The following is a 27,525-nucleotide window of genomic DNA, read 5'->3' on the forward strand; positions in this document are numbered from 1 at the left end:
ACTCTGTCCTATAGGGTCGCTATGAGTCAGAATTGACTCGACGGCACTCGGTTTGGTTTAGTTTTTGGTATTCTACATATGCCATTTAAACAATGTTTGGTCAGAGAACATATTTCAGGGTCACAAGATCAAGTTGCCCTTAACAGCAGCAGTAATAGCTAACAGTTTCCTGGTGCTTACCTTAGGCCCGACATTGTCTTAATGTATATATACTGTTCACAACAACCTCCTTATGAGGTAGGTATTATCATTGGTCCCATTTTATAGATGAAGAAACTGAGACACAGGTATATTATGTAACAAACCCAGTGTCACACAGCTAATAAGGTTTGGGGTCACGATTTTAACCCAGGCTGTCTTGGTCAGTGTCTGTGCTTTCAGTCAATATGCTAGTTGCTGAGTGATGGGTGTTTGACAATAGTGAATGATGGGGCCTGGGATGCTCTGCCTAAAGGCATTCAAATTTAGTAAAACTGCTTTTAGCAAAGAAAATATATCTGTGGTCTGGATTAGGCTGATGGGCCACCAATTGTAACCTTTAGGATCGCTAAGTCAGAATCTTCTCCATGGCAATGATTTGTTTTTTTTTTTTTAATGTAACTAATAGCTCACAACACAAGTGTATAAGGAAAAAGCTAAGAATAAATGGTTCAGTCATGGATGTTGCATATAAAACTTTAGCTACATTTGTGTGAGAGGATAGTTGCATTACTGGCTAGATAGAGGAAGCAAGGATTTTGTTCCTAGTAGGAGCAACAATTTCTACTTGGCAGATAAAAAAGTTGGATAAAGTCCAGAGCATCCCAGAGTTTTTGGTACCCTGTGTACTAATGATAAAAGAGCCTGATGTTTCAGGTCCTTCAGGGAGCAACTATGGGGTGACTGGAGTAGCAGACCAGAGACCTGCGTGCTCTTCACTTAGCTAAACCTTGCTAGGTCCTGTCACCCACTACTGCAGCTCCTGTTTTTACATTTCCTGTACTCTGATATGTTCATCAATAAGTAATAGGATTTTAAAATATTTGAAAGGGCATGTCATTTGTGAGATGCAAACCCTCATGAGCAACATCTTAAATATGTGAAAGATAAACCTTTATAGTAGTATTTCTGTTTTTCATCAGTTCTTTCATGGGTTTAATATATTTTTTTTCCAGATCTGGTTTCACGGTTGCTGAAATTGAACCAATGGGAGTCTTTCAGTTTTCCCCTAGTTCAAGACAAGTCATCATGTCAGAGGATGTACAGATGATCAGATTACATGTACAGAGATTGTTTGGGTTCCACAGTGATCTGATCAAAGTTTTATATCAAACAACTGCAGGAAGTGCAAAGCCACTGGAAGACTTTGAGCCTGTTCAAAATGGGGAACTTCTTTTTAGAAAATTCCAAGCCGAGGTTGATTTTGAAATAGCCATTATTAATGATGCGCTCCCTGAGATAGAAGAAATTTTTTATATCAATCTAACTTCAGTAGAAATTACGGGACTAAAAAAATTTGATGCTAATTGGACACCACGATTGAATCTAGATTTCAGTGTTGCAATGATCACAATATTAGATAATGATGGCCTGGTGGAAATGGATGTTTCTTCCCCCAGGACAACTGTGGCTGCAACAGGTGACACAGCTCTCATTCCTGTAGAAACTGACTCTGCCACACACCCTGACACAACTAAGATAACTGCCATCTCACAGCCAACTGAAATGGTTGCCATTGTTACTGAGGCAACTGGTACATCTCCCATGCCTGAGAAACTTGTCACCCTTCCTAGTACGTCTACCACGTCCGAGAAGCCTGCCATGGACACGGTAACTGCCAATGTTTCTATTCATGGAACATTTAGTCTTGGGCCACCTATTGTTTATGTTGAAGAGGAGATGAAGAATGGCACGCTCAATATTGCCGAAGTTCTTATCCGAAGAACTGGTGGGTCTACTGGGAATGTCAGTATAACAGTTAAAACCTTTGGGGAAAGATGTGCTCAGAAGGAACCAGATGCATGGCCTTTTCATGATATCTATGGAATTTCCAACCTAACATGGGCAAGTGAAGAAGACTTTCAAGAACAAACTTTGATCCTTACGTTTTTAGATGGAGAAAGAGAAAGAAAAGTATCAGTTCAAATTTTGGATGATGACGAGCCTGAAGGACAGGAATTCTTCTATGTATTTCTCACAGATCCTCAAGGGGGAGCACAGATCGTGAAGGGCAAGGATGATATTGGATTTGCAGCTTTTGCCATGGTCATTATCACAGGTATATCTTCGAAGTGTTGGAGATAAAAATACACTTTTTTATGATACAGTATTTGAAATAAGATCAGTCTATCAAATGTAATCAAAGAGGGTGAATTATTTGAACCACTCATAGATATTCATTAAGACACTGTTTTCTGCCTTTAGCATGGACGTATGACTTGAACTCATGACCTGGTATTGAAGTTTCAGCTAGAACTGGCCCACTGGCCCAGAGCCAGATATAGAGTCTGTAAATCCATACTTGTCCAACATAGAGAAAACCTTAAAAATATTCAGGTCCATTTTTCCTTCTGGAAAATACTTAACTGAGTCATTCAAATATACGCTAACTTGTCCTGTTTTGAAACCCCATTCTAAATTACCCAACCATTTTCAATAAAGACAAAGATCTCATTGTCAGGAAATTCTTTGTATTCATTGTAAAATAGATTAAAACTAATTCCTTTTGTCCTACTTTTGACTCAATGCAGTTTATATATATCCACTGTACTATTTTACTGTAATATATAATAGCTTAAAAATTCAATTAGTTTTTAAGAGTTCCTCATGCATATTATTTTAAAGTCTTCAGTTGGTAATTTGAAGTTTTCCTCTGAAATCATATGCTGTTTCCTTAAGTGAGATAGCTCAACTCACCAATATGTTACACTAATTAGGGTACTGGAAGACCATCTCGTGATTTTTATATACTCTGGTCTTTTATACAAGCAGTCATGAATTTTACAGTGTTTTAGAGTTTCAGACGACACTGGCTATGACTGAACAGTGAAGTGGAAAAAGCACTAAAAACCATGAGGCCTCTGTTTTTCAGCTATTAATTGGGAGACCTTGAAAAAATCATTAAGTGTCTGTGCTTTATTTTCCTCTCATAAAATAAAAATTTTAGAATAAACATCTTTGTGATCTAGCTTTAGGATTCTTGATGCTTCCTAGAGTTTTTATTTCATCCAATTATAATTTTACAATTTTTTGGCATCTCATTTATGTTACCCTCTAACTTTACGTTGATTAGAATTAATGCTATTTGTTCTTATGGTTCACTTGAAGAGTATTTTAAATTCTAATTCTCTTCTATGAGTTTACTGATTTTGATTCATGTTGACTTACTGCCACCTACATGTTTCCACTGAAAGAACTTTGTCACTCAACAGCCCCTTTCGCATTCCATGACATAGATCGTTTATTATATTATTTGAATATGACCGGGGTGACAGTCAGAATATTTAGCCATAAGTTTTGCTCAGACACAAACCAATCAAGATGAATGCCAGAGACTGCTTGCTGTGTCAAGCATTACCCCATTGGTTACTGCCACATGGGGTGATCTTTTGGTGCTTGTCAGGATAGTGGCAGAGTGCTCTGTAGGGTCTTGGAACAGCAGCTGTGTACCAACTGGAATGAAAGTATTTCATATCTTATTGGTATGACATTCTAATGCCTATCCATACATCAGCTCTGAGCTTAGCTCATCAGGCAAATATATACTCAGCTGATGACTGTGAGGTCCTGACTAGACCCTCTCGTGTTTACCTTCCCTATATAAGGTGAATTGATCAACACATATGGCAAATGATTGACTTTCCACCATACACAAGTCTTAACATCACATGTTGCAATTTACCTGATGACATCACTAGGCACATTGTCTTAATGCCCTAAGAGAAGCCCTAGTGGTGCAGTGATTAAGCTCTCTGCTGTTAACCAAAAGGTCAGCAGTTTGAACCCACCAGCCACTTCTTGGGAGAAAGATGTGGCAGTCTGCTTCCATAACGATTACAACCTTTGAAACTCTATGGAGCAGACCTGCTCTGTCCTGTAGGGACACTATGAGTCAGAATTGACTCATTGGCAATGAGCTTGGTGTTTTTTTTTTTTTTTTTTTGGTTTCATACCCTAAGTAAAGAACTTTAGAATATTCTGCCTGTGAATGCTCTTCTTCCCACCTGTTTGGTTTTTTTTTTTTTTTGGTAATATAATAGTTCTGTTTTAACTAGATGATGAATTTTGCAGACTCCTCGTACCTTAACTAATCCTCATAATGTTTCCTATTTAGATTTCAGAAGAAAATCTCAAAATAAATCCAGGAAGATATACTTTATTTAGTTTTGGTTTTGATCACTGGCACATTAGAAGTCTTGAATCAGCTTACTACAAATTTAATGTCAGATTTATTATTGTGGATGTGGAAAGGGAGGTACTATTTTACTTAGAACCATAAAACCAAACCAAACGTAACAAATCCGGTTGCCATTAAGTCGATTTTGACTCATAGCAACCCTATAGGACAGAGTAGAGCTGCCCCATAGGGTTTCCAAGGAGTGGTTGGTGAATTTGAACTGCTAACCTTTTGGTTAGCAGCCCAGCTCTTAAACACTGCACACCAGGTCTCCAATTACAACCATACTAGTTGCTATTGCTCTGGAAAAGAAAAAATTAAGATTCTACTTATAAGAAGTTTATAATCTGCTTATAGAGCCCAACTTTCCACCCAAGATGACTAGAAAACAATTGCTGCTGAAAAGAAAGACTTTACTTCAGGTTCTAGTACAGTGCTAAGAAATGATGGCAGGGATAATTGATGAGGATGAGAGTGGGCTACCTGACTAAGACAAAACACACGTGATACATTGGGCAAATGTGCTTCGTCACATGCATGTCCTCATCAACTGGCTCCATGTTCACTCACGCTTCAGACCTGAGAAATAGACCCAGTACTGTTGACTATTAGCACAGTTAAGTGATTTCCTCTTTTCTAACTTCTGAAGTTCTGTCTCCTGGATACCTTAGGAATCAGATTTCAGGATAATGAAGAAAGTCATTTCTGAGGGTGATTCCTTTAGGGTCATTGCCTCATTTTTTGATGTCATGGTGCCTGTAACCTCCAGTATTGCTCAGAGGAGTTTCTGAGGCTCAGAGATACTTACGAGTTCACTAATAATCCTACTGTATTTCTCTCTGGGGCAAATAACCTAGTGTGTAGCATAAATAGTCTTTTGATCGGCTCTCCTGTAGAAAGGTAATTCAGTTAGATGGAGTTTATTTATTCAATAAGTATTTATTAAACACCTACTAAATGCTGAGCACTGTTCTTGGATATATCAGTGACTAGCACAGTTGCCTCTCTGGTGGAGCTTATAGTCTATGAGAAAATACAGACTATAACGTATAAATGTATATAAAATGTCAAGTACCAAATATAGCCTCTCACCAGAGAAAGATGACTATGTGTGCTTTGGGTGGGGAGTAGAATTTGACTTTTACTTGCTTCTGGTCTTCTATTCTCAAGGTGTTAAAACCTGTTGCCATCAAGTTGATTTTGACTCATGGCGACCCCACATGTTACAGAGTAGGATTGAGCTCCGTAGGGTTTTCTTTTATGGAAGCAGATTATGGGGGCTTTCCTCTGAGGCTCTGCTGGGTGGGCTTGAACCACCAACCTTTTTGTTAGTAGCCAAGCACAAACCGTTTGCATCACCCAGGCCCCTTCTTAAGGTGTTCACCCGAAACCAAACTCATTGCTGTCAAGTCGATTCCGACTCGTAGAGACCCTATAGGACAGAGTAGAACTGCCCTATGGGGTTTCCAAGGAGCAGCTGTTGGATTTGAACTTCCGACCATTGAGTTAGCAGCCTGAGCTCTTAACCACTGTGCCACCAGGGCTCTTAGCCACCTTAAATACAATCATTTTGACTCTAATTTATTTTTAGTAAAGATCTTTAAAATTTGTAATTTCCCCTCCATTCAATTATGAATTTCTCGCCTTTATACCACCTGAGCTGGAGAGATTAATGAAGCATTGGAGAACTTTTGCATTTTTAAAATATAACCCTCCGTTTCTCCATTAAGGGAGTGATCTTCAGAATGGCATTTTTGGATTCAGCGAGGAGTCCCAGAGTGGACTAGATCTGGGTGAAGGAGCTGATAAGAGAAGACTAAATCTTATTGTCAGAAGGCAGCCCAACAGGTATGTATATTTACGTGTAGAAGATATACCATCCTGTGTGTCCACTCGGTATCTAATTTGAATTCATAAGATGGTAGAGGCAAGATGAAAAGTTGACAGAAGAAGGTCTAGTGGAACTTGTTATGTCAGGGTTCAGATGCTTTACTTCTTAATTCATGATTTAACACACCTGATTTATGATTACGACTTAGGGCTACCTTGAGTTTTTTCGTACTTCATAAAGTACCATACAACTGTCAGATACACTATGATGTGGATCATCACCTCATCATATTTACTATTCTCCCTTCAGTCTGTGTACGTAACCATTTTACTGTGAGGGGGGAATTGGAATACCAGAATTTTGTTTGTGACTTAATATTTTATCGTACCTATCTTCTGAATGGAAAGCCTGGTGCTGTAGTGGTTAAGTGCTACAGCTGCTAACCAAGAGGTCGGCAGTTTGAATCCACCAGGCGCTCCTTGGAAACTCTGTCAGGCAGTTCTACTCTGTCCTATAGGGTCGCTATGAGTTGGAATTGACTGAGTGGCAGTGGGTTTGGTTTTTGGTTTATCTTCTGAATGCTCACCGCATGCATGTACTCAGGTGTGCATACATGTCCATATAGATATTACATTTCCATTTTGGTCCTAAATATTATGAGAAAACACAGGTCATCTTTTGACCTTTACCTTTACAATAACTATTTTCAATAGTAGTGGTTTCCTTTAGAAGAATTCTTGTTAAAAGACATGCTCAGTGGTTAAAGGAAATGCTCAAAAGGATTCTCTATAACTTTTATTTTTAAATTTTTGGTACATAGTAGGCAGGAAATATATATTATTCACTTTCACAATTATGATGCATAGTAGTTCAATAAATACTTACTGAATATAAAATAGTGTAAGTTCAAGGCATGTCATGGAAATGCCTTTATTTTCTCATCTGTAATGAGAAAAATTAGTCATTTTCATCCTTATCTGTGGTTTTGTCTTTTGGATGAAGAAGTGCAGTTAGACAGAGTAAAAACACAGTGTGTTACTGAATTTGTGTGGGTTTGGTTTGTTCACAGGGCCTTTGAAGACGTCAGGGTCTTTTGGCGAGTCTCATTTAACAAAACCACTGCTGTGATCCAGAAAGATGGTGTGAACCTGACTGATGAACTTCTGTCTATATCAGGGATCACGACCTGTGTAATGGGTCAAACAAAATGCTTCATCACTATTGAGCTCAAACCAGAGAAGGTAAGAAATGATGAGATACAGTATTGTCAACCCCTAACTGTATTCCTTCACAATTACTTGCTTTAAAACCACTTCATTGGAACTTAACACGTTGCTGATGTGGAGATTCTTCCTGTCTTGACTTGCTATAACATCTAAATCTCTTTGCTGAGTAACAGGCTTCAGACTTAGCATTTGTTACATTACAAATGTTTTTAAATAAGCCTGTCAGTCTTCTTCTTCTTTTGTATGTCTTGTTATTTCCAAGATTCCCCATGATCCAGCTGTTCATTGTATGAACGATTCCTTGAGTGATCTTTAGCTAGATTAATTTCTCTCTGATTGCTTGAATGCTTAGGATTTTGCCTCTTTCGTTTCATAAAATTGAAATTTTTCGTGTTCCCAGTACCTATGTAGGTGGGGAGTTCAGGTTTTGATCTGCCAGAGAAGCACGGAGGACATGCTTAGGGGGCCTTTGGATAAATTTCTAGTGGTGCACATTTCACACAGCACCCGGGAGAAAGATATTCCCCCTTCTCTCCAAGCGAATCTGCATTATCCAAATGCCAGTCAGAGCATTAAGGTGGTTAGCAATCGTGTGGCCTTCTTTTTTGTTTTTAATGACTGTTCTGATTCTTTAATGCCCAGGGAGCACTCTTGGTCTGTTGCTTAAATTATTAAACTCAAATATTTAATACAAACACTGGCCACAATATCATGAATGCACAAAAGGTGTAACTGGTTCTTTGTACATGCTGAACAACAATAGAGTACACATACACAAATACAATTATTTCAAACATGTAACTGTACTTAAGACTATTACAATACAACAACCCTGTAGATTTATTATTTTTCATTACTTCTCTACTTGTTCTTTCACTTTCTGAGGGTTACTGTAACAGTTATATTAATCTTTTCCTAAGGTTACAGTGATACCCATATTTTCATACCTTCCTTTGAAGTTGTGCATTAGGAATGGCCGGTGGATTTGAACTGCCGACTTTTTGGTTAGCAGCTGAGCTCTTAACTGCTGCACCACCAGGACTCTGTTTTAATGCTATCATCCTGCAATGCTTATGACCTAACCAGGGAAGAGACCTGCTGGCAGTTACACATGAAATGGGTGCTTGTGAGGTCTCCCTACAATCAGGCTTGGGAGTCTAGAGAGGCTCAGATTTGATCAGTATGGCTTGGTTTCCCAATATACTTCAGATGTATGCTTGAATAGAGCACTTCTTTGTAAAACTGGAAGGTTTCTTTTGTCTCTAGTCTAATTAAGTGTTGGCATCCATCTATATACACTGTTCAATTTTAGATAATTCTTTACTGAGATTGTAACATAGTCTTTTGAGTGTAAGTGGTTTTTAGTAATGTTCTAATCATCACCACAATGAGAAGGAATATTTTACTGGAAAATAAAGACAAGAGTCTCTGTTGGAAATGCATTGTACTGAAATCCTTAGTTAGAAAAAAAACTTGTGAATTCAAGTTCACTTAGCCATTAGGGAACAATAGCTCTTAAATATGGTTACCCATACTTCCCTAGTGTTTTAGTTTATTATATTTGCTAAATTTGGTTTCTCAAAAGTGAGAAGAGTACAGTTATCTTTATATTTTAATATTTATTGACAGTTGGTCAGGAAAAGTAAGGAATGATATGGGCTATAGGAAAGCTAACCACATTTCTTCAGACAACAAAAGGAGATTAAAGTTTATTTACTGTGTGACTAAGATATGACATTCTTGGATAATACTAAAGGGTTTGTTGTATTGTTTCGCGACATGATCGTGATCGTTAAAATGCTCACAAAACAAATGGTGAATAAGACCCTTGCTGATAAATCATGGTCATGCATTATACCAAATTAGACAATGAAATGTACAGTCAAAAAATGTAACACCTTTGCTTCTTTGGGTTAAGCCAGGAGACTAACAATACTGCTAACACTTTTAGATTTTTCATGTAAGAATAATCATTAGTAAAAACAGGCGATTGACAGTATGTTGTAATATTGAATTTAGGCTTTAGAAAAAAAAAAAATTCTTAAAATTGTTGAGAAAGAACCGAGGTAACACATGAGCAGACTATAACCAGTAGATTAAATTTGTTGGATACTTAATTTTGGGAAATTTAGAAAAATATATAAAATCACAGAATTGTCTATTATCAGTATTTGGTAATATTTATTTTACACCTATTAAAAATACAAGAAATAAAATAAAACCTAACAAAGCTGACCTTTTTTTCCCTACTTCCAATGTGATTCTCTAACTCCCTATCCTGCCCCAACTCTACCCTGACCCCTCTACTCAGGGCAACAGCTGTCATGATGTTTTTAAAATCTTTACACAAATATGTATCAATGAACAATATCTAGCATGGCGTCATTTCTCACTTTACATTTATGGTATCATACCGTACATACTGTTATGCAACTCGATTTTTTCACTCATCGTTGTGTTTTTAAGATTCATCTGAATGAATATTGAACTAGATCATTCCTTTTGACTACTAAATAGAATTTCATTGTATGAATACACTATATTTGTCTTTTTTCGTATTGAAGTACACACAGGCTGTCTCCTGACATTGATTTTCTAGTAAGAAGCTCACCCAGAGAAAGTAATGTGTTCCTTAGGAAGAGAGTGAAAAAAATAAATCCCATGGTAATCTAATATAAGAATTTAATTTTATAATTTTACAGAATATTTATTTCTGTAATTATGTATATGAATGATATAATTTGTTAATATCAGAATTACCAAAAAATGGAAATGTATTAGTAACAGCCCTTTCCCTCCTCTCCGCCTTCCTTTTTCTCATTGTCAGATACCTCAGGTTGAAATGTATTTTTTTGTGGAGCTCTATGAAGTAACTGCTGGAGCTGCAATAAACAACAGTGCCAGATTTGCTCAGATTAAAGTCTTACGGGGCAATGAACCTCAAAGCCTCGTATATTTTTCTGTGGGTTCTCGGCTGGCAGTGGCTTATAAGAAGTCCACTTTAATCAGTTTGCAGGTGGCCAGAGATTCTGGGCCAGCACTAATGATATCCGTTAACTACAGTACCCAGGTAAGCATGGAAAACATATTAATGCACATTAAGGTTTTCTTATTTAACTGTAGCGAGTGTCATGAAAAAGAATGATTGATACATTGCTTTCTGACAGTATCACTGTAATTCCCATTATATTAATTTATATTGTTTATCCTTTAAATAGCTCAGTTCTTCATTCATGGATAACACTTGTATCATGTGTTAAACTGATAGGCTTTTCCATTTTTCTTTGACAAAGTTGATTATACAGTGCAATTTGTCTTACATAAATCCGTTCTAGAAAATTTCTAAAGAGTTCAAAGTGCTTTATAGTGTAATTGTATATGACTGGAATGAAAAAATAAGGACCATCTTAAGGTTTATATCTGAACTAGTTGAAAATTTACTTCTTCGCAACTTCAAAAACTCACCAATAGGTATATTCCTTCAAAGCTGTGAGTTTGTGAGTTCTTACTGCCTGTTCTTTCACAATCCATCCCATTATGCGACATCAACTGAAAGAGAGGTAGCCGATGGGTATCTAGAGACCCAATACAATAATACTGCATCGCGCTAAGTGACCTGATTCAGAGCTGGATACAAACAACACCTCTGCACCTTTCTAGCAGTATTTTTTTAAATTTTGTTTTAGTATCAAAATCTTTGCCTATTAAAGCACAGAAAATTGTATCTACTCAACTTGAAGCATGACTGTGGGGACTGAAGTTTACCCACATTAGTGCACTCTCGTTTTTTCCTTGAATCATACAATTCCAGGGAACCCAAGATTTGAAAGCCTTCAGCTGGTGAATGCTACCATTTCCCCTTGTATTAGTTTACTAGGGCTGCTGTACAAAGTACCACAAATTTAGTGGCTTAAAATGACAGAGATTTATTTTCTTATAGTTCTGGAGACTAGAAGCCCAAAATTATGGTGTTTGCCATGTTGATTCCTTCTGAGGTCTCTGAAGGAGAATCTGTTCCATCCTTCTCTCCTAACTTCTGGTGATGGCCAGTGATCTTTGGTGTTCCTTGCTTGCAGTTGCAGCATAACTCCATCTTTCACATGGCCACCTTCCCTCTGTGTGTCTCTTCTCTTTTATGAAGACACCAATCATATTGGATTAAGACCTGCGCTACTCCAATGTCAGTGCTCGTTAACTGATAATATCTTCAAAGACCCTATTTCGAACCAAGATCACATTCACAAGTGTCATTAAGGTTCTGTGTCAATTTGGGTGGGTCATGATTCTCAGCGGTTTAGCAGTTACGATGTCGTTTGGTAGTCATATAATGACGTAATCAGTTCCATGATGAGATCTGATATGACCACCTCCATGATGGGATGTGCTGTGGGTAGTTAATCAGTTGCAAGGGGTTTTCCTGGGGGTGTGGACTGTATCCAATATAGGTGGACTTTCTGGCAAGGCTTACAGGCTTTTGCTCCCTCTGGATCCTGCAAGCTGGCTGGCTCTTCACCTGACCTCTGGTTCTTGGAACTTGAGCTAACAGCTTACCTGATGATCTTGGGAATCATCAGCCTCTGCAGTCTGTGAGTCAGAGACCTGCCAGCCTGAGATTTGTTGACCTCCACAGCCTGTGAGACAGAGGCCTGTTGTATCACCTGCCAATCTTGAGTTTGTCAGCCCCTGAAGTTACGTGAGTCAGGAGAAGCCTGAGCCCAACCCATGGACTTAGGACTTTCCAGTCTTTACAACTGGATGAGCCATTTTCTTGATATAAATCTCTCTATATTTATATGCTTTACTGGCTTTACTTCTCTAGAGGACCCAGCCCAAGACTTTTGGTACTGAGACTGGTTCTGGAGAAACAAAATTGTAAGCCTGAATTTTCTAAATTGGTTTTCAAGTCTGGTTAATCTTAAAGATGTTGATGCCTCTGCTTCCAGTAGTAAGGAAGGAACTGCTAATCCATGGACTGAGGTGGCAATAGAAATATGCAAAATACCACCACCGATAAATCAGATATTGGTGAAAGGCAAGGCTCTGGGCGATTGCATGTTTGATACCTGACTACAGTTTTGTCATAATGAGGAATATAAGGAAGCTACTTGGTTGGTCTTACTTTAGCCAGACAAAGTGGTGAAAGAAAGAGATTAGCTCAAGGCTTCAGAATCAAAGCTTAAGCACCACATAATTGACCTCAAAGTTTCCACTTGTGCCTTGAAAGAAAGCCTTATTTCTTGTAGTAACAAAAATGATACTTCCAAAAACCAAAACCTAAGTCTTAAAACAAGAGTGGCTAAATTACAATGCCAACTGAATTCCCAAACTCGAGTAGTGTCTCAAGTTAAAGTGAGGGCATTGATTGGGAAGAAATGGGATCCTGAAACATGGGATGGGGAAATATGGGCAGATAATCAGGAAGCTGAGGACGCTGAGCCCTAAATTCTGTTGAATCACTCCTGCCAACAGAACCAGCTCTCTCCTGTCTGAAGAGATTACTCTATTTTTGTCTGGTAAGCCACCCTTCCCATTGAAACCATTAGCCTCTCCACTCCCATCTGATGAGATTAACCCAGCTGTGTCTGAGAGCTGTAGTCTGAGTCATTGCCTGTGGCATCACCTGAGGCAGATGCTTTACAAGACAATGCTGAATGTTCTCAAAATACATCCCCACCACCCATTTTGGCTTCAGGACCTATAACTAGACTTAAATCTCAGCCACCCCCAAAGCTGAAGTACAAAGTGTGATCCAGGAGAAGGTACGCTACACTTCAAAAGAACCGTTTGACTTTTCTAATATATACAAACAGAAACTTGAGGAATATATGTGGAAATGGCTATTATGTGTGTGGGATAATGATGCAGGGAACATAAAGATGGATCAGTCTGAGTTTATTGTCATAGGCCCACTAAGCACAGATTCATCGTTCAATGTTTCAGCTCAAGAAGTTAGGAAAGGATCTAATAGTTTATTTGGTTGGGTTGCTGAAGCACACGTTATATGGTGGCCTATACTAAATCAAGTTGAAGCACCAGAACTGCCTTGGTATACTGTATACGAAGGTTTCTAAAGACTTAGGGAAACTGGCATATTAGAATGGATTATTCAGGTTAGACCAACAGACATACACAGAGTGTCCAGAGGACACACCTTTTGCCACAATGGAGAACAAATTTGTGAAGGGGGCCCCACCATCCTTAAGGACTGCTGTAACTGCTATTTTATTCAAGTGAGATTTGACAGTGGGAACTTCCCTAACTGAATTAAGACACCTAATGACAATGGGGCTGATTGGACCCTATGGTAGTAGGGGCCAAGTGGCAGTACTCAGTTGACAAAGACAAGGTGGGCATGGTTACCATGATGGACAGGAGAGTCAAAGTAATAATCAGAGTAGTCTGACTCATATGGACTGTGATTGTTAAGGTGTGTGTCAACTTGGCTGGGCCATGATTCTCAGTGGTTTGGCAGTTATGATGCAGTTTGGCAGTTGTACGATCTGATTGCTTCCATGATGAGATCTGATATAATGTGATCACCTCCATGATGGGATCTACTGTGAGTAGTTAATCGGTTGAAAAGGAGTTGCCTTGGGGATGTGGCCTACATCCAATATAGGTGGACTTTCTGGCAAGGCTTGCGGGCTTTTGCTCGCTCTGGATCCTATAGTTGGCTCCTGTTTATCTGACCTCCAGTTCTTGGGACTTGAGCTAGTGGCTTACCTGCCGATCTTGGGATTCATTGGCCTCTGCAGCTTGTGAGCTAGAGACCTGTTGTCTGACATGCTGATCTTGGATTCTCCAGTCCCTGAAGCTACATGAATCAGGAGAAACTGCCAACCTGACCCACAGACTTGGGGCTTTCCAGCCTCTACAACTGCATGAGCCTTTTCCTTGATATAATCTCTCTCTCTAGACACTTCACTGGTTTTGCTTCTCTAGAGAACCCAGCCTAAGACAACAAGTAACAGGGGTTAGGGTTTCAGGATATTTTTTTGGAGACACAATCCAGTCCATAGCAGCATTTTTTCAAGATTCCAACCCTGGTGACTCTTAGGCTTCAACGTTACAAATTTTTATTATGAAGTCTAGTTTATTATGTGCTTGGTTATGTGACTCATACTGGGTGGCCCAAACAAGTAGAACCTTCTGGGCATAAAATGTAACATATATATGACAAATATGTTGTAGCAACCACATGAGCCAGAGATAGGAGGATGGGAGTTGAATTGTCTCTAGTAAGCTGTTTTGGAAGCTTTCCAGGTAGAAAAGCTTGCCTTTATGACAAAGTTCACAGCTCAGCAAAGAAGAGACAAAACTGTCTGTAATATACTTGTTGTCATCGAGTCAATTCCAATTCATAGCTACCCTATAGGGCAGAGTAGAACTCCCCCATATGGTTTCCATGGCTACAGTCTTTATGGAAGCAGACTGCCACATCTTTCTCCCATGGTGTGGCTGGTGGGTTTAAACTGCTGACATTTGGGCTGGCAGCTGAGTGCTTAACCATTGTGCCACCAGGACTTTTGCCTCTTTGATGTAACACCCTAAAAATAAACTTCATTCTAAGCAGCCTTGAAGTGGTGTCAGTTGAAAGAGAAGTATTTTGATTCATGGGGGGGCCGGGGGGAGGATTTAACATTTTTGTTTTGACTGTAAGGTAGGAAGAGAAATGAGTCAAAAAAAGTGGTTTATTCTTCTTTTTCTCTCATGAAATACATATCATCATATGTTCACTACTTTGAAGAGTAGAAGGGGAACTGGAGAAGAACAGATAATAAAGCGATTTGAGCCAGTTTCAACTGGTTCATACATTCAGATGAAAAGGGGAATCGAAGTTGCCCCCCCCAAAAATCTGAATGTCAGTATCTCTATCATACTTATTTATATTTGTTCTATATTATTCATAAATAATTCCTTGAAAAACACGTCTTTGTTAGCATGTAACTCATAAAAGACACTCATTTATGAACAATATATTTTCATGAATATCCATTTTGTCATTTTTCCCTGCAAATTATAGACTTAGCAAACAGTATTAATGGTAGTGCCTTAACCCATAAACCCATTCCCTTTGAGTAGATTCTGACTCATAGATACTAATGATACTTTAACCCTTTTTGGCCCCATAGTTCATTCCTTTCTTAATAGCCTCACAATGCATTTAAAAGATTTTTTAATATTTTATCCAACATTTTAGTCATTTCAGTTGGAGCATTTTTCAGGCTATGTAGTCTGCCCTAGATATTATGCTTATTCTATCTTAAACTCCCTTCAGTAAGGCTTTTTGTTCCACCATTGCACTGAATATGCTCCTGAAAAGCCTTCCTCTTCATTGAGCTTCATTGAGTTTTTGACACAATTCATTACTTCCTCCTTCATGAGTTATGCAAATCTTCTCTGAACTTCTTAATACCACACTTCCCTGGTTTTCCTCTTACATTTTTGGCAGTTCCTTCCTGTCACCTTCATTGGCTTGTTCTGACCAGTAAATGTTGGGGTCCAGCTAAGATCTACTCCGTTGATTAGATCATCCAGGCTTGTTCCTTAAATATCACCTATCGACTGGTCACTCCCAAATTTCCATCTCTAGCCTTGTCTCTTACTGGATCCAAACTCATATATTTTATTGCTGCTGCTTGACATCTAAACTTGAATGTCTAAAAGGCATCTTGGATTTAATATTTATAATAAATAACTCTTGATTTCAATATATTTATCCCACGTTTATACCATTCATCTAGTTAATCAGGCAAACAGCTAGGAGTTAAGCTCAATCTTTTCTTTTTCTGCACCAACATTGAATTCATCAGAAAGTCCCGTTGGTGCTACATTCAGAATATATTCGTAATCTGAAAACTTCTCACTCTTTTCACTCATACAACACTATTCCAGGCTAACATTACTTCTTGCTTATAGTGGTGCAAAAACCACCTATCCTTTCTCCTTTCCTTCATGTTCATCTCTTGCTACAACCTAACTATAAACAACAGAACACTCAAGAAAATATAAAACAAAATGTGTTACTCTCCTGCTCAAATCTTGCAGTATCTTCCTACCACGCTTAGCATAATGACCTACATGATCTAACTCCTGTCCACGTCTCTAGCTTCAGCTTTTATCACTTTCCTCCTTCTTCTGGTCACACTGGGCTACTGGTCCTCCTCTGATATTCCAGGATGGCCCCCATGTTAGAACCTTTGCAGTTGCTGTTCGCTCTGCCTAAATATTTTCTCCAGATCCTTACATGGCCTGTTGCTTTACTTCACTGAGGTGTCTGTTCAGACCTCACTTCAAGACCTTCCATGACCAGCTTTATCTAAAATAGTACCCTTACTATCACCCTACCTCCCCTTATCCAGTTATATTTCTTCATAGAACTCGTCTTCATGTAAAATTATATTGTTAATTCCATAGCCTTTACATTGTCTATCTCATCCACTAGAACAGGTATTCTGCTAGTCCCATCTGCATCCTTAATAAGCCACCGATTTGTTGGCTCAGTAGTAAATAAATACACATTTGTTTGGTTCTTCCTTAGCTGTGTGTTCATGCTTCACTTCCCAAAATACTTTTAATAACCATAATTTGAAGAATTCAGAACTATTTATGTCCAGGACCTTATTCCTTAGGATATTTCCATATCTAAGTGTAAATAACAAGAGGCCAGTTTCTTTGGCTTCCTCCTTCTTTCCCTCCCTCTTCTCCTTACTCCCTCCTTACCCCTCAACCCAAGAAAAATTTCTAGGTGTGAATTAAAATGTAAATTTCTCATCTTTTCCTTGATACTTGTATCTTACAGTATGTGTTATTTAGAGTTGTGCACTCACAATTTTTAGTGCATTCACAATTGGAGAAATTCTGTAAGAGGGAATGGTGATATTTCTTTTCTAATTTGCTTTCTCAGTCTGTTCTCTGACCTTGAATTCCTATTTCTTTGTTATCCTCTCTGAAAGGCATCTAGCTTTCCTAACCCCATCACGAAATGATACATGTTTTTCTCTCTTAGGAGATTACAAAAACTAAAACCTCATGTTTTAGTAGTAAGGTTGGTGTTGCTCAGCATTTTGCCTAAGAGAAATAGAATTTGTTTAAATAGTAAGAATTTGTTTAGAACAAGATCAAACGTGTTATAGTTTCACCGAAGTGGCGGTGTTTAATTTCTAGGAGCTGAGGAGTGCTGAAACAATCGGCCGTACTCTCATATCTCCAGCTATTTCTGGGAAGGATTTTGTGAGAACTGAAGGCACACTGGTGTTTGAACCTGGGCAGAGAAACACCATAGTGGACATCATCCTAACCCCAGAGATGGCATCTTTAAATCCATTTCCTAAACGCTTCCAGATTGTGCTTTTTGACCCAAAAGGTGGGGCCAGAATTGATAAAGTATACGGGACTGCCAACATCACTCTCGTCGCTGACTTGGATTCTCAGGCTGTTTGGGGGCTTGCAGAACAGCTGCACCAGCCCCTGGATAGTGACATTCTCAACAGGGTGCTCCACAACATTAACATGAAAGTGGCCACGGAGAACACAGATGAACAGCTCAGCGCCATCTTGCATTTAATAGGCAAGGTAAGAAGTCCTTGCAGATGTAAGCAGTTGGTGTCAGTTATTATGTAAATTATAATGAAATTATGATAGTATTACATTTCTGAACATAAGAATGGAATTTGTAATATCTGACAGTCTACTGTTTCTTGGATGTGACTGATGTCTCGTTGGAAAACTTGGTCTTAAACTGGGGAATGGTAAGTGACTGCTGTGCTCTTGAAAACGTTGATAGCCTGGGGTCTGAATAGAGGCACCAGGTGTCAGCAACTGCAGGCTCATTCTAATTCTTCAGAAACTGGCTGATTAACTTTGGGGGCTGTGCCTTGGTTTTCAGATTCCATAAAAAGAAGAGTTGGACTAGATTATCCATGTAGTTCTTTTAGTTGTAGTGCCGCAGGAAAGAAGCTGTTGCCCTCTGTTTGTCTGTGGCTGCTTCTGGGCAGAAATGGAGGATAAAGGAATACCCAGATGATTCGGGCCTTCAGGTTGGCATGGACTTGGACCAACTAGCTTTTATGTTTAATATCTTCATTAATTTTCATCTCTGCAAATGATGGAATTAAATGGAGATGTAATATTCTAAGAATTATAAATGAAGAAAAGAAAAGAAAAATTACTAAAGGAAAAGACTCCTATAGGGGTTTATTTGGGGTTTTCTTATCAAGATATTTCTTATCGACGTATTTGTATTCAAGTATAAAGAGCTCTAAGTATGTACATATAAACTTAGAATACTGTATTTTTCAACATGTTGTATGCCATCGAGTCAATTACAACTCATAACAACCCTATAGACAGAGTAGAACTGCCCCATAGGGTTTCCTAGGATGTAACAGTGGTGTTACTAGGGTTGGTGTCACCAAGCGTGGTAACTCATTGTGTCCCCCCCTTCCACCTGGGGTGGGACCGGCCAGCGTACCCCCCTGGTGGATGGAGTGGCCTGGTCCGGCTCTGCTCCCCATGGGTCCGCACAGCTCCTTCCCTCTCCCATTGACCAAGATGGAGACCCTCCTCTCTACCAATGGTGGGTGCCATGGCCCAGCCACCTGCACCCTAACTGGAGGGTGATGAGGGGGTAGGGGTGGTGGTGGTGATGAGTTACTGCACTGGGTGAAGGGTGACAACTGCCTTAGTGGCCTCTCTCCCAGCGGAACCAGCTCGTCCATTGCTGCTTTGGACCCTGGGGCCATTTTGGAATCATCTCTTTTCATAGTGTCAGGGGGTGTAGTCTGCACCCCCCTGTACACCCCTAGTGATGCCACTGGCCTGTAATCTTTACAGGAGCAGAGTGATAGGTCTTTTGCCCCCGCATAGTGGCTGATGGGTTCCAACTGTCGTCTTTTCAGTTATCACCTGAGCACTTTAACCACTGTGCCAGTGACCTTTAAATACTTAAAATGTACATAATGGGGCATTAAATTATTTTGCCTATTTTACTTCCTATGGTATCTCCTAAAATACAGTGCCTGAAAGGAAGAAAAGAAAATTATAATGTATATAGCCAAAAAGAGGAAGCCTTGCCAAGTAGTTTTCAAAGAGAAGAGACTACTATTTTATGTAGAGAAAAAAGTTCTAAAGATAAGAACTTTATTGTTACTTAACATTTTCTAATGATAAAATGGCATAGGGCAATGGCAAGCTGATATTAGCCAAGAAGAGGGAAAGACTGTACAGTAACTGTGTTTTTGGGTAGAAAAGAGAACCTAGTTTTTTATGCTGTAGAGAAGATATAAGGAAATTTTTTTTTTCTTTAGTAACTTATATAAAAGAACTACCTGTTATTAGTTGGGAATAAAATCAACACTTAAGTAGAGTTGTCAAGTAGTACGTGTTGATTTCTTTTTATTGGTTCTGTCATGAGTAATGAAGCAATTATGAAACGCCTATGGGTAAATGTAGTTAACTTGTTTTGAGTAATCATTATAAAAGTATGTAGTTCTTTTTTGTATATTAACACACTTTATTGAAATAAATAACCTGGGGATTGTTAGAGGAATAAAATACGTTCAGAATATTATAAATATATCATAAAAATCAAGTAGAAAACATCATTTGAATTCCTAAAAGAAAATGTATTATTGCGTTACAACTGAAGCCTTCTTTGCTCTTGATTATTTGCAAGTCAAGCTATTGTCAACTAATTTTTTTTTTAGTTTTATAGTATATTGTCTTCTCAAATACCATTTTTATATGTACATTAGTACTGAAATCTGATAATTTAGGAGACTGACTTTTATTATTCATGTTTTAGACATTTGTAGTCATAAGAACAATAATGAAACCAGGACTTCAAACTGGTTCATTCTGGTTTGGACCCCTGTTGAGAATTTGCATTTCTAACAAGTGCCCAGGAAGTGATACATAAGAATCACCTGGGGATCTTGTTCAAATGTAGATTCTAATTCAGTATATCTGGAATGGAAATATGAATTCTCATCAGGGGACTTGTTAAAAATTCAAATTCTTAGCAGGGGTTTGAACTGGTTCGAAGCCCTGAAACAGGCACTGTGTGGATAATCACACATAGATAGTGTTGCTAAATTTAACAAATAAAAACACAGGACACCTCATTAAGTTTGAATTTCAGGTAGACAAATTATTTAGTATAAAATACTAAAATTTTCACATGAAGATTAATGTTTTTTAGATGCACTCTTTGGGAAATGTTTGTACTAAAAATTATGCATTATTTAACTAGGTGACCTGTACTTTATTTGGCAACAATATATATGTACCATAGGTAATTAAAATATACTCTAATATATCTTCAAATTAGGAATACAAAATACAGCTTTCAAGTACTGGATAGAGCTTTATAAGGTCTTATATTCTAAGTGAAATTGTTTCATATTTGTAAGTTTTAGTTTCTCCAAAAAATTCTGTCTTCTGTATAACCTATTACTTTCCAAACCAAACCCGGTGCCGTCGAGTCAATTCCGACTTATGGTGGCCGTATAGGACAGGGTAGAACTGCCCCACAGAGTTTCCAAGGAGTGCCTGGTGGATTCGAACTGCCGACCCTTTGGTTAGCAGCTGTAACACTTAACCACTATGCCACCAGGGTTTCCAACCTATTACTTTAGAGCAACATATATTAGCCAAGAAGAAAGAAAGACTGTACAGTAACTACATTCTAGGGTAGAAAAGAAAGCCTAGTTTTGTATAATATAGAGAAGATATAAGGGAATTCTGGTACTTTTTTTTCCATAGTAACTGCATGTTACTATATGTTACTAAGAAAGCTACATGTTATCGGTTGAGAATCAATACTTAAGCAGAATTATCAAGTAGCACATGTTGATTTCTTTTTACTGGTTCTATCATAAATAATTAAACTGAATTATGAATTAGATATTACCATGACACACACACTAAAAATGGCTTATTTACATTCAGAAGATTCAAATATTATGCTAAATAAGAGCAACAGCTTTAAATGACTCACTGTAAAGATTTTCTGGATAAAATCCAGCAGTAGGTTTGGACAAATTTTTACTATGACGTAATATTCTTAAACCCTGATTTGCTCAGGCATGGTGCAGTGAAAATTATTTTAAAAAGCTGTCAGTTGCCTTAATAACAATAAGCAGCCTTTTAAGACCGTGGTGGATTTAATATGGTAATTTAAAATTTTTGTCAGGTTTTGGTTTGAGGATTATTGAAGCTTGGTAAAACACCTCCAGAGGCATTACCTCTACTTCTGTGCCCTGGAACACTTGAACAAGCTCAGGGATTATTTCTTCTGGGAAAGTTTCATAGATTTCCCTCTGAAAGGTCTCCCCCACCCCATCTTGACAGCTTTTTCATTTTTTTTCCTGTGGTTGATCTAAACTTTGTCCTTGTTCATAAGCCAATTTTGATAGTTTTTTTATGGTTTTTTGTTGTTGTTTATGTAAAATGGCCTTTTAGAGCCAGACTGTTTTTTTTATCATATACTTTTTAATATGTATCTTATATTTCAATGCTTTTTTTTTTTTTACATTGGACTTATTTTGTATTTATGCCAACGATAATTTAAACTTAACTCTTATTTTACTGGTTGGTTTTATATTTGTACTTGCAATAATTTTGACCGACTTGCCTGGCAGTTGTGTTATTATTTTAGGATGAGCAAATAGGTGATTTGGAGAGTGAGGGCAGGGCGGCTGTTGTAAGCCCCTCCTGGCCTCTCATTTACCAAATCTGTGTTCTTGGACAGGTTAGTCTCCCTCTTTCCGCCTCAGTTTCCTTATCCACAAAGAAAGCAGTAGGACCTTCCTCACAAAATGGTTGTGAGACCTAGAGGAGTTAATGCTGAGAACAGAGTCATACAAAGCACGTGTTACTTAAATAGCCTTTTGTTTTCTTTGTGAGTGCTTTACTAACAAAATTTGCATTGATCTTGAATATGAATGAAAGTTTGGCTAGCTCTAGAATCCTTTAATCCTTAAACTTCTGTACATGTTGCACTGCTGGCTTCTGGTGTTTCATTTTCAGAAAATTCTGATGTCAAACTGATTTTCATTTCTCTATTAGTAATTTTTTTTTCCTGTCTGTTTTCTGGTAGAACTTTTTTTTAACTCTTGAAATAATATTAAAAAATTAACAAGATACATCTGATATTGTCCCTTAATAGTCTTTGATATGAAGTAATCTCTGCATCTTTTGACATGAATATTTTTTAGCTTAACAAGGAACAATTTTTTTTTTTTTCTTCTTCTACGTGCTTTTTTATATGCTCATTGGATCCTGTGAATTTGTCCTACTTGTCTGTTATATTTTCTCTGAGTTCTGGGTGACTATCTTGAGCTTGTCTTCCATTTAGAATATTGTTTGTTTGTTTCCATGCCCAATGGACTGTTCACTGCCCCTATTGTAATTTTTACTTTGTAAAGTTTTTGTTCTGTACCTTTTATCATACTTTGCCTGTGGATTATTTTCTACTCCTCCTTACTATCGTTGAGATGGCTACCCTAATAAGTTCAGATCTTGAGTCTTGCTGTGAGTTTGGTACTGTGCTAGGTTACAGAGCTACAAAATAATGTGGGGAACATGACCCATTTACTCAATGAGGTCATCTAATAGGAGAAACAAACAGATCATTTCCAGGTTGTCATAAATTCATTAATAATGGTACGTGCAAATTACAGAGTGATCAGGCGTGTTGGTGAGTGCGGATTAGTGTAGGAATCACCTAGAAAGTGATGACTAATTTGGATTTTAAAAAATTAATTAGGACTTCTCAGTTATGTAAGGAGCCCTGGTAGCACAGTGGTTAAGCACTTGGTTCGAACCCACCAGCCGCTCCTCAGGAGAAAGATGTGGCTACCGGCTTCCATAAAGACTGCAGCCTTGGAAACCCTATGGGCAGTTTCACTGTCCTGTAGGGTTTTTGTTTTTGTTTTATAGGGTTGCTAAGGGTCGGAATTGATTCAACGGCAGTGATCTTTTTTGGTTTTCTCAGGTATTTAAGAACTTAGTGGAATGAGAAATCAATAGCTTCACACTCATGATTAGTCAGACAATAAAAATGTGATCCCCATCATTCTGGCAAGGAAAAAAATCACGAAGGCTGTTTCACCTCCACCTCCATTTCCCAAACAACAAATGATTCAGTTCATTTAAAGTTGGAGGAGTCATACTTACTGATAAAGGCAAGAGTGCGAGGAGCTCTGGGCTACTCTTGGTTGGAGAAGGATTTTCTCATTTGACTCTTTAAAAATTTGGTGATATATCATGGCTTCCAATTACTGAAAAATAGATAGTAAAGAATAATCTTCCTTCTATTATTGACAGATATTCTTGAAGAATTAATTTTTAAGATGTTGATCAAAAGAATAAGAATCCTTGGGATGTATATAAAAGTGAGATTAATTTTCCCTTATGATGTTAATTTTTATGATTAAAATCAAGTGATCCATGCAACCGTCTTGGACTGTATCTACTAATCAAATAGGAAATATTTTTGTGATTATGCCTTTCCCTTATAAATTATTTATACCTTTTAAGTGCCCAAACCCGTAACCCGTTGCCATCGAGTCAATTCTGACTCATAGCGAGTGACCCTATAGGACAGAGTAAAACTGCCACATAGAGTCTCCAAGGAGTGCCTGGTGGATTCGAACTGCCGACCTTTTGATTAGCAGCAGTAGTTCTTAACCATTACGCCACCAGAGTTTCCTCTTTTAAGTGCAGATGTTAATAATTGTTAACAAAGGAGACGTATTATATACACAATGTATATAACAAGAACTTTATTTTTGAAGATGATATACTTTCATCCTTGAATTTTTTCCAGATAACAGTTGAAGGAAAAAATCAAGTGTTCAGTATTGAAAGCCGAAATCTCTTCTATGAAATTCTTTGTGCTCTTATTAACCCAAAGCGCAGGGATACTAGGGGATTCAGCCACTTTGCTGAAATGACTGAGAGTTTTGCCTTTTCTCTGTTGACTGATGTTACCTGTGGCTCTCCTGGTGAAAAGTAAGTGTCTTTTAATATATTTTTGGTTCCTCATATCTATGTATTTTTTCATAGTTTACAAAGCAATATGTAATGCAAATTTGAGATATAGATGATATAACTAAGAACTATACTACCAATGCATTGTATCTCTTGGGTAAGTGAAGTTAATTATTTGAAGAAACCTACATCATGAAAAAATGAATTTATGCTGTCAACAATGTATTCTTATTTTGCAATACCTTTTAAAAAATAAGAAGTCCTATTGTTTATCCTTAGGTATATAATAAATAGAAGATACATTCTGAATACGAGAAAAAGAAAAGTGACTCTAACCTTTATGAGTTTTTGATGTGCTGTTAATTTTGCTTCCCCTTGAAGTATGGTTTAGTTTCATCCTTTTGGAGGTAGCTTTCAGAACATTGTTGATTTTCAGACTGGTTGTTTCATGGCTAGAGTTTCATGGCAGAAAGCTAGCAAGATGAAAAGAAAAAAAAAAATGTGGTTAATGTTCATTATTAATTATATAGTTAATTTTCTAACTATGTGTTACTATTCTTCAAATGTCATGTTGTTAGAAATTATATTTAAAAGGTAAAATGGATCATTGTAGTATAACAACTTAAAAATGTTTTGTTTTTATTTGATTTAGCACAAAAGTGGTTGTAAGTTGAAATTTATCCCTAATTCTTACAGTGTAATATATATGTTACTTAAAAAGCAACGGTTGTTATTTAGTGGACAGTGTCTAGTTAAGAGTGTGTATATAAATCTCTACTAAATTAATTATTTATTCTTTTAACGAATGCTATCATCAGCATTCATTCATTGAAGTCACATTAAAATTAAGAGACATTTTGAAGAAGACATTTAAAAAATCTGGTATAATAATTTGAATAATCTTTTCATTTAGGGCACTTTCTGTGAACTCTCAACAACTAATTAAAAATTAGGTTTGTAGTACTTTTAACGTGAGTTCTTAGGTTAAAACTATGTCACCGGGCATTGAGAGCCAGCTGAGGTTGGTCACCATAGACATGCAGTAGTGCCAGTCTGCATGTTAATGTTTGTTTTTTTCCACCCTTCACTTCAGCTGGAATGTGAGGCAGATTGTGAGACTGGTCAAGATATGTGTAGTGGAAGGACATGGATAGAGGAGGTTAAGAATGTAATATCTTAAACTGGCCCCTACAAAGGGCCAGGAGGTGGCACCTTTGTGTCGAGGTTGTGTGTGGTGTTGGTCTCAGTTTTCCAAGGTAGTGGAGTCCATGATGGCACTGACTGGGCTAAATCTTGATAGATTCCGGGGGAGCAGAGATGGGACTGTGCAGCCATGGAGCTGAGGTTCACTAGTCTCACCCACGTGGAGCCTAGTTTGGGGGTCTGCAGAAGTATCTTTTAGGCTGGGAGTCACCAGTGAAGATGTGGGAAACTAGGCGGGGAGATTAAGAGCTGAGCTTTTGACAGGCTGATATGGAGGTGCCTATGGCCTGTACAGATTGAGCTGTCTTAATAGGAGGCTTGGATACAGGGGCGCAGAGCCCTGGATAAATAGCTGGATTAAAGATAGACACTTTAAGGCACCTATTCAAATGTGATAGTTAAAATTGTGGACAAGAATTTTTTAGAGATGGTGTATAGTTAGAGGAGGGAGAAGTTAGTCCTTACCCTTTCCTTTCCTTTCTCAAGTCTTCCATTTAAAATTCTCTGCTCCGTTTTCCAGGAGAGAGGTCTTGACAAGGCATCATTTAGATCCATGATCTTGTCTCTACATCTATCATGGCTCATGTAACTTTTAGTGTTTAATGCATAATTTGTTACCTAATAATATATTCTTCAGACAGGGGTCAGAGACCAAAGATTATTTCAGGGTTAGGGTTAGGACCTTTTTTTTTTTTTTTTTTAATCTTTTCATGGTTCTCAAACATGCTGGGTTCACAGACACGTTACATCACATTTATGTGGGACTAGTTAAAAATACAGATTCCTAGATCCCAGTGTCCGTCCCTGGCAAGGTTTTAGTGAGTCTAGAGTATTATTTATCTAGAAATTTGTATTTTTAAACAAGCTTCTAAGCGATTTCAACACACTGAGGTTTGGAAGCAACTTCACTGTGCCTAGGAGATCTTTAAAACATAACTCTTAAATGAGTAAAGATCCCTTACCAGTGACATGTTTAAGATTAACAGTGCTCTGGTTAGTTAGAAAGGAGTGAGGTAGACTTAATGAAAACATAGCTCTAGATGTGTGAGGTTTATGCTACCCTTAAATAAAGCAGAGGGTTTCAGTTTAATGGACATACCCTTTCCTCAGCCTAGTCTGACCAATTCTATGTGGCCAACACAGAAAGCACATTGTATAGTCACAGATTATATCTGACATCCATGAAACAGCTTTCAGAAATCCATGTATTTGGTTACCAGGAGGATCAGGCAAAAGAATGCAGAAAGTTCTGTGCAAAAATCATGAGATTTAATCATAAAAGAATTGAAAACATATCCCCTCACTGCTTCTGGGTTTATAGTGTCATTGTTACATGTTCAGTGCATTTTAGCAAATATAAGTGGATGTACACGAGCAAATTGCATATCATTTTAGCAGAGCTTTTGCTTTTCTGTTATAGAAGCAAAACCATCCTTGACAGTTGTCCGTATTTGTCAATACTGGCCCTGTACTGGTATCCTCAGCAAATCAATGGGCACAAGTTTGAAGGAAAGGAAGGCGATTATATTCGAATTCCTGAGAGGTTATTGGATGTCCCGGATGCAGAAATAATGGCTGGGAAAAGTACATGCAAATTAGTCCAGTTCACAGAGTATAGCAGTCAGCAGTGGTTTACAGCTGGGAATAATCTTCCTGCCCTGAAAAATAAGGTAATTTGTCATTTCAAGAATTACACGGTTGGAATCTGATTTTTCCTTAGCAGCCACTCTTCAGAATCTATTTGCGTGATCTGATCGGTGCTGCTCATGGTGAACTAATTGTGCAAAATTTTCTATCTTTCTGAACTATTTGTAGACTGTTTAGTTTCAAAAATAGTTGGAAGTATTTTCTTCATGTTTTATTGAGTAAAATATATATATATAAAAAACTTATGT

The 27,525-nt window shown here is 37.8% G+C and overlaps 1 protein-coding gene across 1 annotated transcript in view; it reads left to right on the top strand.

Moving 5' to 3' along the window:
• ADGRV1 (adhesion G protein-coupled receptor V1) overlaps window positions 1–27,525 on the top strand; it is a 614,420-nt gene that overhangs the window by 217,104 nt on the left and 369,791 nt on the right. The window contains exons 73-79 of the mRNA XM_003404981.4: window positions 1,155–2,257; window positions 6,106–6,223; window positions 7,276–7,447; window positions 10,260–10,502; window positions 17,600–18,007; window positions 24,264–24,448; window positions 27,051–27,300. Coding sequence (XP_003405029.2) covers window positions 1,155–2,257; window positions 6,106–6,223; window positions 7,276–7,447; window positions 10,260–10,502; window positions 17,600–18,007; window positions 24,264–24,448; window positions 27,051–27,300 — 2,479 coding nt within the window. The remainder of the gene's footprint in view (window positions 1–1,154; window positions 2,258–6,105; window positions 6,224–7,275; window positions 7,448–10,259; window positions 10,503–17,599; window positions 18,008–24,263; window positions 24,449–27,050; window positions 27,301–27,525) is intronic.

The sequence above is a fragment of the Loxodonta africana genome, chromosome 2, assembly GCF_030014295.1.
Source record: "Loxodonta africana isolate mLoxAfr1 chromosome 2, mLoxAfr1.hap2, whole genome shotgun sequence".
NCBI lineage: Eukaryota > Metazoa > Chordata > Mammalia > Proboscidea > Elephantidae > Loxodonta > Loxodonta africana.